Genomic DNA, 14,656 nt, shown 5'->3' on the forward strand with positions numbered 1-14,656 from the left:
AAGTTCTACAAAGTCAGCTATCACTGCAGCCCTCCACCACTCGGGCCTTTATAGCAGAGTGGTTCAATGGAAGCCTCTCCTCAGTGCAAGACACATGAAAGCCCGCATAGAGTTTGCAAAAAAACACATGAAGGACTCCCAGACTATGAGAAATAAGATTTTCTGGTCTAATGAGATGAAGATAGAACTTTTTAGTGATAATTCTAAGAGGTATGTGTGGAGAAAACCACCGATACATACATACATACATACAACCCACAGCTTGAGGTACTGAGAAGAATGGCCAAGAATCTTCACCACATTCTACACATCGATGACTGATTAAAAACAATATTCAAAGATCCTCCATTGCTGTGCTACAGGCAACCTCCTAATTTAAGGAGCATCATGATCCGAAGTTCTATGCCCTCAGACAAACCAAGAGGAACTTATCCTTGCAATGTAAAGAGCTGCAAAACCTGGACTCATGTAGAGACCAAAGACCGGATACAGATCCCTAACACACAGAAGGACTATAAAATTCCTGGGACATTCACATGTTCCTCCACCGTGGTGTACTTAATCCTGTGCACTATATGTTCTATTGGGGGCCTCTATGTTGGAGAAACAGGACAGAGACTGAGAGCAAGGATGAGATCTCACCGCCACACAATTACAGACAAAAAAATCCATTTATCTGTGGCCAAACATTTCTGTGCTTCAGGACACAACATAAACCATATGAAAGTTGTCATATTAAAAGGCAACTTCAGATCACAGAGCCATCGCAGGGTCTGGGAATACAAATTCATTAAAATGTTTAACTCTGTGGACACAGGACTCAGCCTGTCAGGAGGATTTATGGCCCATTATAAAATCTGAGGAGTCTATTCCAGAGACTGACCAGACCTCTGATCCTACATGGATATTGGAACAATAAAACTCTCACACCACTAATCAAAGCTAATTAAGGATTCACTTTCTAAGCTCAGTGTTTGTTTATTTAAATGTCTTTTATTATGTCATCCCTCTGCTCTGTTTGTGCATATATTTGTGTTTCTTCAGATATTTTGTCATACCATGCCTGATGAAGGGACCTGAGATGTCTCGAAAGCTTGCTTTGTAACATCCCTTTATTTTATTTTAGTTAGCCATTAAAAGGTATCACAAGATTATAATTACAGTTAGGTCCAGAAATATTTGGACAGTGACACAAGTTTTGTTATTTTAGCTGTTTACAAAAACATGTTCAGAAATACAATTATATATATATAATATGGGCTGAAAGTGCACACTCCCAGCTGCAATATGAGAGTTTTCACATCCAAATCGGAGAAAGGGTTTAGGAATCATAGCTCTGTAATGCATAGCCTCCTCTTTTTCAAGGGACCAAAAGTAATTGGACAAGGGACTCTAAGGGCTGCAATTAACTCTGAAGGCGTCTCCCTCGTTAACCTGTAATCAATGAAGTAGTTAAAAGGTCTGGGGTTGATTACAGGTGTGTGGTTTTGCATTTGGAAGCTGTTGCTGTGACCAGACAACATGCGGTCTAAGGAACTCTCAATTGAGGTGAAGCAGAACATCCTGAGGCTGAAAAAAAAGAAAAATCCATCAGAGAGATAGCAGACATGCTTGGAGTAGCAAAATCAACAGTCGGGTACATTCTGAGAAAAAAGGAATTGACTGGTGAGCTTGGGAACTCAAAAAGGCCTGGGCGTCCACGGATGACAACAGTGGTGGATGATCGCCGCATACTTTCTTTGGTGAAGAAGAACCCGTTCACAACATCAACTGAAGTCCAGAACACTCTCAGTGAAGTAGGTGTATCTGTCTCTAAGTCAACAGTAAAGAGAAGACTCCATGAAAGTAAATACAAAGGGTTCACATCTAGATGCAAACCATTCATCAATTCCAAAAATAGACAGGCCAGAGTTAAATTTGCTGAAAAACACCTCATGAAGCCAGCTCAGTTCTGGAAAAGTATTCTATGGACAGATGAGACAAAGATCAACCTGTACCAGAATGATGGGAAGAAAAAAGTTTGGAGAAGAAAGGGAACGGCACATGATCCAAGGCACACCACATCCTCTGTAAAACATGGTGGAGGCAACGTGATGGCATGGGCATGCATGGCTTTCAATGGCACTGGGTCACTTGTGTTTATTGATGACATAACAGCAGACAAGAGTAGCCGGATGAATTCTGAAGTGTACCGGGATATACTTTCAGCCCAGATTCAGCCAAATGCCGCAAAGTTGATCGGACGGCGCTTCATAGTACAGATGGACAATGACCCCAAGCATACAGCCAAAGCTACCCAGGAGTTCATGAGTGCAAAAAAGTGGAACATTCTGCAATGGCCAAGTCAATCACCAGATCTTAACCCAATTGAGCATGCATTTCACTTGCTCAAATCCAGACTTAAGACGGAAAGACCCACAAACAAGCAAGACCTGAAGGCTACGGCTGTAAAGGCCTGGCAAAGCATTAAGAAGGAGGAAACCCAGCGTTTGGTGATGTCCATGGGTTCCAGACTTAAGGCAGTGATTGCCTCCAAAGGATTCGCAACAAAATATTGAAAATAAAAATATTTTGTTTGGGTTTGGTTTATTTGTCCAATTACTTTTGACCTCCTAAAATGTGGAGTGTTTGTAAAGAAATGTGTACAATTCCTACAATTTCTATCAGATATTTTTGTTCAAACCTTCAAATTAAACGTTACAATCTGCACTTGAATTCTGTTGTAGAGGTTTAATTTCAAATCCAATGTGGTGGCATGCAGAGCCCAACTCGCGAAAATTGTGTCACTGTCCAAATATTTCTGGACCTAACTGTATGTTCCTCTCACTGAGAAAATTCAATAATTGGAGAAAAACAGCCACTGCTCATCACCTGCCCAATACAATCCCACCAGTGAAACATGGTGGTGGCAGCATCATGCTATGGGGGTGTTTTTCAGCTGCAGGGACAGGACGACTGGTTGCAATGAAGTTGCTAAGAGGGCGGCTAGTCGGGGGATATAACGCTCTTGGAACTAGTCTCCGAAGTCATTAGCATAAGATAAAAGATCTTTAGAAATACTTTTTCTAAAGATCTCTTTATCTATATTAGTGTATTCAGGGACAGTTAGGCAGTGATTAGCAATATACACCCAGAACTGCTCTTGGTTCTGGGTGTATATTGTACCTGACAGGTTCACTTTAAGCTACATCTTTTGTGTGGCTCATGTTTCTGGTTTCCATCACTTTGCTTCATTATTGCATCTCACTTTGGAATAATTTCTTGGATTTGTTACTGGCTTCTCTTTCTCCTAATTCTTGTTATCACCCTCTGGTCTATACTATGACTATATACAGTATAAGTGTTACACATTTGTCCTGAGTCTGGCCTGTGCTCTCTTCACCCAAGTCCGCTAAACTTTCTTGTGCTCAATGTCGATCTTTGCAAGCAGCCCAGCATGCTCCCATGTCTTGAGCTTCTTATGCCTATATAAGGCTACCAAGATACACAATTGTGTATTAGTATTAAATCTTTTAGTTTTTCTGAGGTCTCCTGGAGCTCTGTTACCTGTCTGCAGCCTCCAGAACGTCTTTTGTTTGCCTGCAGCTTCCAGTACCTCTGCTACATCTCCGCATTTCCGGCGTGCCTTAGATGTCAGCACTGACACCATTGGCCTGTGTGCCCACCCGGACCTTGGGCTTTAAGGATACAATCTCACCCAGTGAGGCTGAAAATAAGGGGTACTTTGCACACTACAACATCGCAAGCCGATGCTAGCGATGCCGAGCGTGATAGTCCCCGCCCCCGTCGTAGCTGCGATATCTTGTGATAGCTGCCGTAGTGAAAATTATCACTACGGCAGCTTCACATGCACTTACCTGCCCTGCGACGTCGCTCTGGCTGGCGAACCGCCTCTTTCCTAAGGGGGCGGGTCGTGCGGCGTCACAGTGACGTCACACAGCAGGCTGTTACGGGGGAACCGGCAGATTAGGACCAGGGGTATATATCCCAATCGCCAGTCGGGGCCCACCGTGCTCCAGATGGTAATGGAGCTGCTGGCACCCTGTGGGTTAGGCGGAGACTATAGAGCTGGATGGCTCTGAGATAACTCAAGGAATCGGTCACGTGTGTAGGGACACGTCAGACCGGACGACAACCCAGTTAGCGTTTCGGTGCAGCGGACGCTACTTCGACCACGTGTTTAACAACACGTCAGGCCGGATGGTAACCAGTTAGCGTTGACCGAGAAGACCGCTGCGACAGCGCCCTGTCGGCCACGTGTGTAAGACACGTCAGGCCGAGCGGTCCTCCGATTAGCGTTTCTGGCCACCACTCGACACGTCAGACCAGGTAGTCACACCAGTAGCATTTGACTGGGAAGCCGAGGAGGATAATAGGGTTCACACACCCAATCCAGGAACACCCTGTTAACTTCACAGGGGTTCTGGGGTGCGCTGTCCGTGCGCGTAGAGGGCACAACCGGACAGGTGGCGCAGCAGGTACACTGTCCGTGTGCGTAGAGGGCACTCTCGGACAGGTGACGCAACAGGTATTCTGTCCGTGTGTGTAGGAGGCACAAGTGAACAGGTGACGCAGCAGTCGCAGCCCAGTTAACGCCACTGGGCTGCTCTAGCACAACAGGAACGGTAGCAAGGAAGCACGGCGCCTGACCCTCATGTGCTGAGCTACGAATCTTGGCGTGACAGTCACCATTCGCCTACCGCTTCCAACAAGGCTTATGCCACCAAGAACTCTAAATGAAGACTGCGCACCTCCATGTTGTCTCCAGCCCCTTTTATAACCTGGGTCCGCCCCAAACCCAGGGTGGAACCACCAAGGTCCAATAGCAGAGTGCCATGTCATCAGTGACGTCACATGCGACCTATCCGGAACCGCCACATCATTGATGACCTCATGGCAGCCACGCCCCAAACACTTCACCAGTCATCATCTGACGACCAATGGTGAGGTGCCAGATCATAGGGGCGTGCCTCTGCGAGCCAGTCCGGAGTTGCCACGTCATCAGGACACCTGACACCCTCTGCCCTATCAGGGCCTGCCACCTCACGGACATGCTCAGTGAGGTCCTTACCGGACCTAGCCTCTGATGCACTAAGTGCCTGAGCATGCTCAGTAGCCTGAGCAACAGGCTTAGAAAGCAGACTATCAGTTTGAGCATATTCAGTAGGCACATCCCAGAACTTAGACACAGCACGAAGTCCAAGTACCTGTGCAAAGAGGCTGTTAGGGTTAATTGTGGGAGCATGCTCAGTAGCTTGAACTGAGGACTTAGTCTCAGACATAACACAAACAGGCTGAGCATGCTCACTAGGCAAAACACCGGGCTTAAACTCTGGCTGGGGTAAATCGGCGCACGCATGCGCACTAGCCGCCTCTCCACACTTAGACGTGGTGGAAGGAACAGCCAACTGGACGACCCGAGGCACGGCCAAGAACGGCAGCCGGCGCCTGGGCGCAACAGGAACCGCAGCAGGCTGCTTGCGGCTAAGGCGGCGCCGGTTCGTAACACAGGCGGCCAATAGAAGCAGGGGGGTGGAGATGAGCGGAACGTAAACATCCCGCCCACCTTCTTCCTTCCTCATTGCAGCCGGGACCCAGGTAAGGCGATGTTCCTCGCTCCTGCGGCTTCACACACAGCGATGTGTGCTGCTGCAGGAACGAGGAACAACATCATAACATCGGTCCTTCCAAAACTATGGAAATGACCGACGCTACACCGATCATACAATTTCGACGCTTTTGCGCTCGTTAATCGTAGTAAAAAGGATTCACATACTCTGATGTCGACAGCGACGCCGGATGTGCGTCACTTTCGATTTGACCCCACCGACATCGCATCTGCGATGTCGTAGTATGCAAAGTACCCCTTAGTCCTGACCAATCTTCTTGTAATGACAATAAACTCTGCTGCACAGTTCCCACCAATCAGTGATTACCTGAAACTGAAAAGTTTCTGCTGCCTGTGAGGTTTAAAATGTAACCATCTCATCAGCAACAATGGCCATCTCCTATCTCAGTAATGGGAAAGTCTTCACTGAATACAGATTTTACCTTAGAAATGAGAATTTTGATAGTGACTGATCAATTCTGGCAGAGAAAGAAGCAAATTTGACTGATAGGATAAATTATAAATTTGCTTATTTTCACATGATTTACAAGACAAAAACTGAAATGACGGATATGCATTAAGAGTAAAACAGCAAAGATTCTTTAGATTCGCAGATAGTCTGAAAAGTGCAAAACCGATTGTGCTTTAGAGGATTCACTTCTCTAACAAAAAACGTTTTTGCAGAATGCCTTGTCTTATGAGCAGGCTGTTTTATCTGTATCGATCGTGTTGAATTAGATTAAAAGAAACTTACCTTTCAGTTCTGGGAGAAGTTGGTGGCCCTCTTCATCCAGGAGGATTTCCTCCACCAGAGTGTGACCTGAGAACAGATCAGAATGATTTTGTATGATCACCTCATTGCCGGATGTATGCAGATATTAGAAATACACAATGATCGGGCCAATGAAAGGACCGATGCTTTTAAAGAACTTCCACCTGAGTGCTGAGACAGAATCTGTGGCTTCCTCGCTTGCGATTAGTATTGTGGTCTAGAAACAGTAGAGGAGATTGTACTGATTCTAATGTACTCACCCCATTACATGATCATACATATTGTTAAAGGATATTTTCCACTTTACACTTGTAAAATACAGTCATATGAAAAAGTTTGGGCACCCCTATTAATGTTAACCTTTTTTTTTTTATAACAATCTGGGTTTTTGCAACAGCGATTGCAGTTTCATATATCTAATAACTGATGGACTGAGTAATATTTCTGGATTGAAATGAGGTTTATTGTACTAACAGAAAATGTGCAATCCGCATTTAAACAAAATTTGACCGGTGCAAAAGTATGGGCACCCTTATCAATTTCTTGATTTGAACACTCCTAACTACTTTTTACTGACTTACTAAAGCACTAAATTGGTTTTGTAACCTTATTGAGCTTTGAACTTCATAGGCTGGTGTATCCAATCATGAGAAAAGGTATTTAAGGTGGCCACTTGCAAGTTGTTCTCCTATTTGAATCTCCTATGAAGAGTGGCATCATGGGCTCCTCAAAACAACTCTCAAATGATCTGAAAACAAAGATGATTCAACATAGTTGTTCAGGGGAAGGATACAAAAAGTTGTCTCAGAGATTTAAACTGTCAGTTTCCACTGTGAGGAACATAGTAAGGAAATGGAAGAACACAGGTACAGTTCTTGTTAAGCCCAGAAGTGGCAGGCCAAAAAAAATATCAGAAAGGCAGAGAAGAAGAATGGTGAGAACAGTCAAGGACAATCCACAGACCACCTCCAAAGACCTGCAGCATCATCTTGCTGCAGATGGTGTCAATGTGGATCAGTTAACAATACAGCGCACATTGCACAAGGAGAAGCTGTATGGGAGAGTGATGCGAAAGAAGCCGTTTCTGCAAGCACGCCACAAACAGAGTCGCCTGAGGTATGCAAAAGCACATTTGGACAAGCCAGTTACATTTTGGAAGAAGGTCCTGTGGACTGATGAACAAAGATTGAGTTGTTTAGTCATACAAAAAGGCGTTATGCATGGAGGCAAAAAAACACGGCATTCCAAGAAAAGCACTTGCTACCCACAGTAAAATTTGGTGGAGGTTCCATCATGCTTTGGGGCTGTGTGGCCAATTCCGGCACCGGGAATCTTGTTCAAGTTGAGGGTCACATGGATTCAACTCAGTATCAGCAGATTCTTGACAATAATGTGCAAGGATCAGTGACGAAGTTGAAGTTATGCAGGGGATGGATATTTCAGCAAGACAATGATCCAAAACACCGCTCCAAATCTACTCAGGCATTCATGCAGAGGACCAATTACAATGTTCTGGAATGGCCATCCCAGTCCCCAGACCTGAATATCATTGAAAATCTGTGGGATGATTTGAAGCGTGCTGTCCATGCTCGGCGACCATCAAACTTAACTGAACTGGAATTGTTTTGTAAACAGGAATGGTCAAATATACCTTCATCCAGGATCCAGGAACTCATTAAAAGCTACAGGAAGCGACTAGAGGCTGTTATTTTTGCAAAAGGAGGATCTACAAAATATTAATGTCACTTTTATGTTGAGGTGCCTATACTTTTGCACCTGTCAAATTTTGTTTAAATGCGGATTGCACATTTTCTGTTAGTACAATAAACCTCATTTCAATCCAGAAATATTACGGAGTCCATCAGTTATTAGATATATGAAACTGAAATAGCTGTTGCAAAAACCCAAATTGTTATAAAGAAAAAAGGTTAACATTAATAGGGGTGCCCAAACTTTTTCATATGACTGTAAGCCACCAAGTAGCTACTCTCCCTCCATCGGCAGAGCTGCCGCGTTGCAGCGGTGACCTCACCATATTGCAGCAGTGCCGGAAATCCAGCGTTGTACTCGCGTAGGGCGAGGAAGTATAAAAGCGTTTGGAGACCACTTTTCTTAAATTGGAAAACCCCTTTAAGGCAGTGAATCAAATACATCACATGATGCGTTATCTTGGAAAGTTACTAATAAAGAATATACTTGTTTTTTTCCACAATGTTTGAGAAGTTAAAGCTGAATATTTTGCTTTTGTTTATAGGAAAGAAATCACCTAACGATTTGTAGAGTAACTGGTATCAGCCAAGATCAGATAGATTACTGTATATTTGAGATTGTAAGACACACTTTTCCTCCCAAAAATTTGGGAGGAAAGTGAGGGGTGCGTCTTACACTCGTAATGTAGCTTACCGGGGTGGTGAAGAGGGGTTGCAAGAGACCGAGGGAATGCTGCGGCGGCTGTGCAGGGGCTGTGGAGGCTGCACTGGTGCTGTGGCAGCTGTGCGGGGTCTGCGGAGACTGTGTGTTGTTTGCGGCAGCTGGTACTGCGGTGGCTGTGCGGATGCTGTGGCAGCTGTGCGGGGTCTGCGGAGACTGTGTGTTGTTTGCGGCAGCTGGTACTGCGGTGGCTGTGCGGATGCTGTGGCTGCTGGGGCGGTTGTGCGGGGTCTGTGGCAGTTGTGTGGGGTCTATGGAAGCTGGTGCAGCTGTGCAGGGTCTCTGGTGGCTGTGCGTGGTCTACGGCGGCTATGCGGGGTCTGCGGTGGCTGTGCGGAGTCTCCTGTGGCTGGACTGTCACTGCGGGGCAGGCGGTTAGGACTTCAGATAATGCCAACCGGAGTCGGCGCGTGTGCGCAGATGAAGCTCTTGGCTCAAGCTCTCATTTATGCATGCGCTACCTCCAGGCCATTGATTTCCCAGGAAAATGGCACCCCCGGAGGTGGCGCTTGGGCAGATGAGATCTCGGTTTGCCATCGAGCCGAGAGCTCAATCTGGGCTGACTCCGGGCGCCATTTCTTTGCAGCCCTCACCATCCGTAACCACCACCGCAGCCCGAACCCCAGTACAGCTGTTCCAGCACCACCACGGCTGCCCTAACAGCAGCACAGCTGCCCGAGCCCCAGCCTCTGCTGCAGCCCCAGCACAGCCTACAGTTTCTGGGACACGGTATGTCTGTTTATTATTATGATTAACAAAACCTACAAAACTATAGACTTTACAGTCAGAATTTTTTTTATTTAAAAATATATTTTAATTTGATAACAATTAAAATGAACAAAAAAATATTAAACAGACAAAATTATAGGGGATAAGCTAAGAACACCTCCTCTTAATCATAAGGTTCATACCATAGACACGTGTGTATAACAGAAAAAAGATATTGAATCACTAATGCAAATAGTAAAAAATTATCCACTCAAGGTCACAGATTGGTATAAAAACACAAAATTCCAAGGATAGAGATTTTCAAATGGGCCACTAGAGGTCACTGATGTGCAAAAAACGGTATAAGATAGAATAATTCATATGATTTGTATATTTTGGCTAGTGCAAAAAATAATAATTCTATACATAATTCATAATTATTCATCCAAAAGAAACGTGTGGAACATATATAGTATGTATAAATATAATAAAACAGTAGATAAAAAATAATTAAATATATCTATTGCACAGCCCAGAAGAATTAATGAAATACAAACAAATATTGCCCAATCTTATGAGTGGAGACTCAAAAAGAGGTTTTGTACTAAGAAATCTGTTGGCTATTGCACATACCCATAAATATAAATGTGATCTATAATGACCGAGATGTTGATTAGTCTGGGAGCACAGATATTGCTCAAACCAGTAAGGAGGTGCAAAGAATGAAAGCAGGGCCTAATAAGGGTCGCACTATAAATGAGTCAATATTGCAGTCTTATAAGTAGTGATACAAAAGGATGACCAAAAAGTCTGCTGACTATTGCACATACCTGTGAATGTAAAGATCATATAAGAGAAACCCAAATAGTAATTAGGCTAAAATCAAAAACTTTTTACAAACCCAAAAAGGGGATAGGCCCCTTTACACACTGCAACATCGCTAGTGACATTGCTGTAACGTCACCGGTTTTGTGACGTAATAGCGACCTCTCCAGCGACATTGCAGTGTGTGACACGCATCAGCGACCTGGCCCTCGCTGTGAGGTCGCTGATTGCTAGAAGTCGTTTAGGACCATTTTTGGGTCCTTTGTTTCCTTCTGCGCAGCATGAATCAATGTGTTTGACACTGTTACAACGACATCATTAGCGACCCAGCCCATAGGCGTGCTATAGCGTTCCCTTTCCAGCGAGGTCGTTCTGCAGGTCCGTATCGCTGCTGCATCATTGGTCAGATCTGCCTGTTTGACAGCTCACCAGAGACTGTTAGGCTATGTTCGCACGTTGCGTTTTTTACCGCGTTTCTGCAGCGTTTTTAGCAGCAGCGTTTTTGATTGCCAGCAAAGTCTATGGGAAAAGCAGAAATCCTGTCTGCACTTTGCTTTTTTTTCTGCAGCGTTTAATTTGCATATTTTGGGTCAAAAACCATGCTGAAAAAGAAGCAGCATGTCAGTTGTTTTTGCCATTTCTGCAGCGTTTCCTTAACATTGGAGTCAATGAGAAATGGCAAAATGCAACCAAAAGCACAATTCCTGCGTTTTTCATGCTTTTTACCTGCTTTTCCACTGCGTTTTTGGCTCCAAAAACGCATGCTTTTCAGGCCAAAAAATAATGGGTTCTAATGTTCCTTTACACACACACAATAACCGAAAATTTAAATGTTAAAAAATAATAAACTTTACCTATTTTTCTGTTAAAATGTGCATAACCACTATTATTTCATTTAAATTGATAATTTTCCATATAGTTTTATTAAAAGTTAATTTTATACTTTTTTTTCTCTTTTTTCATTCTTTTTGACTATTTCAACTTTATTTCTCAGTGTCTTGATCTACAAAACGCATCTGCAGAAACGCAGGTGAAAACGCAGGTAAAAAGCGCTGAAAACGCACTAAAAACGCAGTAAATACGCATGTGCTTTTAGCGCTAAAAAATGGTCAAAAGCCATTTGGTCAAAAACCAAGGGAAGGAAAACGTGCAGAATAAACTGCAGATACTCCGACGCAACGTGCGCACATAGCCTTAGAGGCTTTCCAGTGATCCCGGCCAGGTCGAGATCGCTGGTGGGATCGCTAGAAAGTCTCAGTGTGTAAAGGGGCCTTAAGAAGCCTAATAAGAATTGTATTTACACAGGAGTGCAACAGATAATGATAGTTAGCAGGACAATAGAGTCATCTGAGATACATAGAACAGCCAAAAAAAGACAAAGTGTCAGGTTGAAAAGTATCGCGGAAGAAACGTTAGATCAGAGGAACAAATACCCTGACGCGCGTTTCGCCAGGGTTTCTTTGTGACCCTTATATAAATTTATTTTATATCTACTGTTTTATTATATTTATACATATATATAGTTACTTACTATATATATGTATAAATATAATAAAACAGTAGATATAAATTTTATATTATATTATATATTTATATTATATTTATACATATATATTTTCCCACACTTTTCTTTTGGATGAATAATTATGAATTACGGTATATAAGTACTGTATATAATTATTATTTTTTGCACTAGCCAAAGTATACAAAGTATATGAATTATTCTATCTTATACTGTTTTTTGCACATCAGTGACCTCTAGTGGCCAATTTGAAAATTTCTATCTTTGGTATTTTTTGTCTTTTTATACCAATCTGTGACCTTGAGTGGATAATTTTTTTACTATTTGCATTAGTGATTCAATATCTTTTTTCTGTTATACACATATTATAATGAAGACGAAGTGTTCTTAGGTTATCCCCTATATTTTGTCTGTTTAATAATTTCATTTTAATTGTTCTCAAATAAAAATATATTTTTAATTAAAAAATTCTGGCTGTGAACGCTATCGTTTTGTAGGCTTTGCTAATAAGGAGTTAGCCATTATATTTTTCTAACCATGTATCGGTCTTATATTATGATTATTATTTACTGTTAGAGCAACATTGATTCCATGGTGCTGTACATGAGAAAGGGTTACATACAAAATACAGATATAAATTACAGTAAACAAGCCAACAATGACAGACTGATGGCTTACAGTGTACAGCAGGGCTGGGAAAAGTGCGGACCTGGGGCCTCATCCGGCACTCTGGCTGCTCCAGCCCGGCTGTACAACTTAAGGGCTGAAAACAATGGCACACATGCCGCAGCATGTCTTCAGCCGCCTGTCCACCAAGTCCACCGCCGACCATTTACAGATATTCCCTGCTAGCTGCACCTTCAGGATGTAGATGTGACGCCCTGGGCAAGCCAGTGGTCACAGGTCATGACACCACCACACCCTACACCCTGGATAGGTACACCAAAGCTAAACCTAAAACCCTTGTTGCCTTCCTCCAGGGGCTGATGTTCACACCAGGGGGTGGGCCAGGCGGTTGGCTCCGCCCACCGAGGAGTTTACAGTCCTGGAGGCGGGAAAAGACAGGCAGATAGAGTTTGGAGGAGGAAGTGGAAGGAGTTGAAAGGAGTCTAGTTGGGAAGTGGTAGAGGAGCAAGTGAGAGGAGTTAAAGTGGAAGAGAAAGTGACAGTTGTGAAAGCCTGAAGTTGGTCCGGGTGTGTGCCCCGGACTGAGACAGCAAGGTTAGCAGACGGCGGTGACCGTCTGCAGGAGAGGCTGATCGGAGGTTGCCGAAAGGACCGTGGACGGGTGGTGGCCCGGCGGTAACGGACCGGTATACGAAGAGAAGCCAGCACCATTGGCAGGGGCCTTTCGGATCCCGGCAAGGCTAGGAGTCGCCGTGAATTTGCCAAATCCGTCCCCAACAACTAAGTCCCGATTGAAGGCAACAGTCCAACCGTAGGAGAGAGACACCGCCACCGCCAAGGCACCAGTTTCTCAGGGCCAGCGCCTGCGGGCAAAGAGGGGCTCCTCCGGCCCATATCCAAGCCGGGGAGCGGGTTACCAGTGGGAACCCATCGCTACCAACATTTCACTAGGTGCAGGGACAGAGACCGTCACCGTCAACTACTGGGGAAAAGCAACAGCAGCCGTCCGTGGGAACAGTCTTTCCAGCCGTGTGTTTTACCGAGAACTGTGTCAACGTCTCAGGCTGAGTGAGTACCACCATGCCGTGCGGCACAGCGCTGCCCCCGCGACCCTGCACCTCACCAGGCCCCGCACCTGGTCTGCCATCCATCCCTACCCCATCACCGGGCCCCGGGACAACCAACCCCCCTACCCACGGAGGGGAGAAATAACAACAAAGCTGCTCCCTGTCACCGCTCCCGGGATCCCCATACAGAGCAGCGGTGGTGTCCACACAATCACCACAACCGTGGGTGGCGTCACGGACAATAAATCCCCCAAACCAATCCCCTTTTCACTCACGGGCGAGGAGCGCCGCTCGAGTCCCCGGGATCCGGCCCATCGCTCGAGCCACCGAGCAGCAGAGGCAGCAGTGGCAGCCGGACCCGAGCAGTGGGAGAGCGCGGCGTCCCCTCCTCCGCCCGCGATATAGATAGCGGTTGATACAGGAGGATTTAATTAGGGAGGCTATGTGGGGGCTCAGAATTTATACAGGAAACAATGTGGGGGCTCATAATCTACACTGAAGAGCAAAAGGGTAACAATGTTTTGAACTTTTGATTTTCAGGCTCCATATCTCACCATTCATTACAGCTTTGAGCGTGAGACTTTGTTTTATAGACAATCATCTTGGCTATCGCATACATATATTTGACATTCATCTATTTAGCATATAATTATTATGCAGATTCTTGTCAGGTCACTGCATTGTTACTATTTTGCTCGTGGTGGTGGAATAATTCATTTCTTCCTGTATATTACAAAACACAACTTGTTCTCACATAGCTCAGTGGTTTATTAGGTTGATTTACAAGTAAAGATCACTGGTTCAAATCGAGGAGCAGCCGTGAGGAAGATTTCTCATGTGTGGAATCCTACTCAGGTAAAAGCAAAGAAGAGCATTTCTCATTGCTGCAGCACATGCAACCTACTAGTTCCTGTACAGACTATTATCCCTATTTGGACAGCACATTACCAGGTCCCACACAGCCTAGAATAACCCTAAACACACAACTGGAAACCCACAACTTGTCTGCCTGAAAGGTTATCGGGTTGTTTCTGGTACCTCGTGAGGAACCAGAGAAGTTACTACGCACTTGTGCCGCCCCCGTGCCAGCAGCCGGC

The 14,656-nt window shown here is 44.7% G+C and overlaps 1 protein-coding gene across 1 annotated transcript in view; it reads right to left on the minus strand.

Moving 5' to 3' along the window:
• LOC142258027 (NACHT, LRR and PYD domains-containing protein 12-like) overlaps positions 1–14,656 on the minus strand; it is a 130,632-nt gene that overhangs the window by 40,426 nt on the left and 75,550 nt on the right. Inside the window, exon 5 of the mRNA XM_075330451.1 lies at positions 6,363–6,428. Within this exon, the coding sequence (XP_075186566.1) occupies positions 6,363–6,428 (66 nt within the window). The remainder of the gene's footprint in view (positions 1–6,362; positions 6,429–14,656) is intronic.

Source organism: Anomaloglossus baeobatrachus, chromosome 12 (genome assembly GCF_048569485.1).
Source record: "Anomaloglossus baeobatrachus isolate aAnoBae1 chromosome 12, aAnoBae1.hap1, whole genome shotgun sequence".
Lineage (NCBI taxonomy): Eukaryota > Metazoa > Chordata > Amphibia > Anura > Aromobatidae > Anomaloglossus > Anomaloglossus baeobatrachus.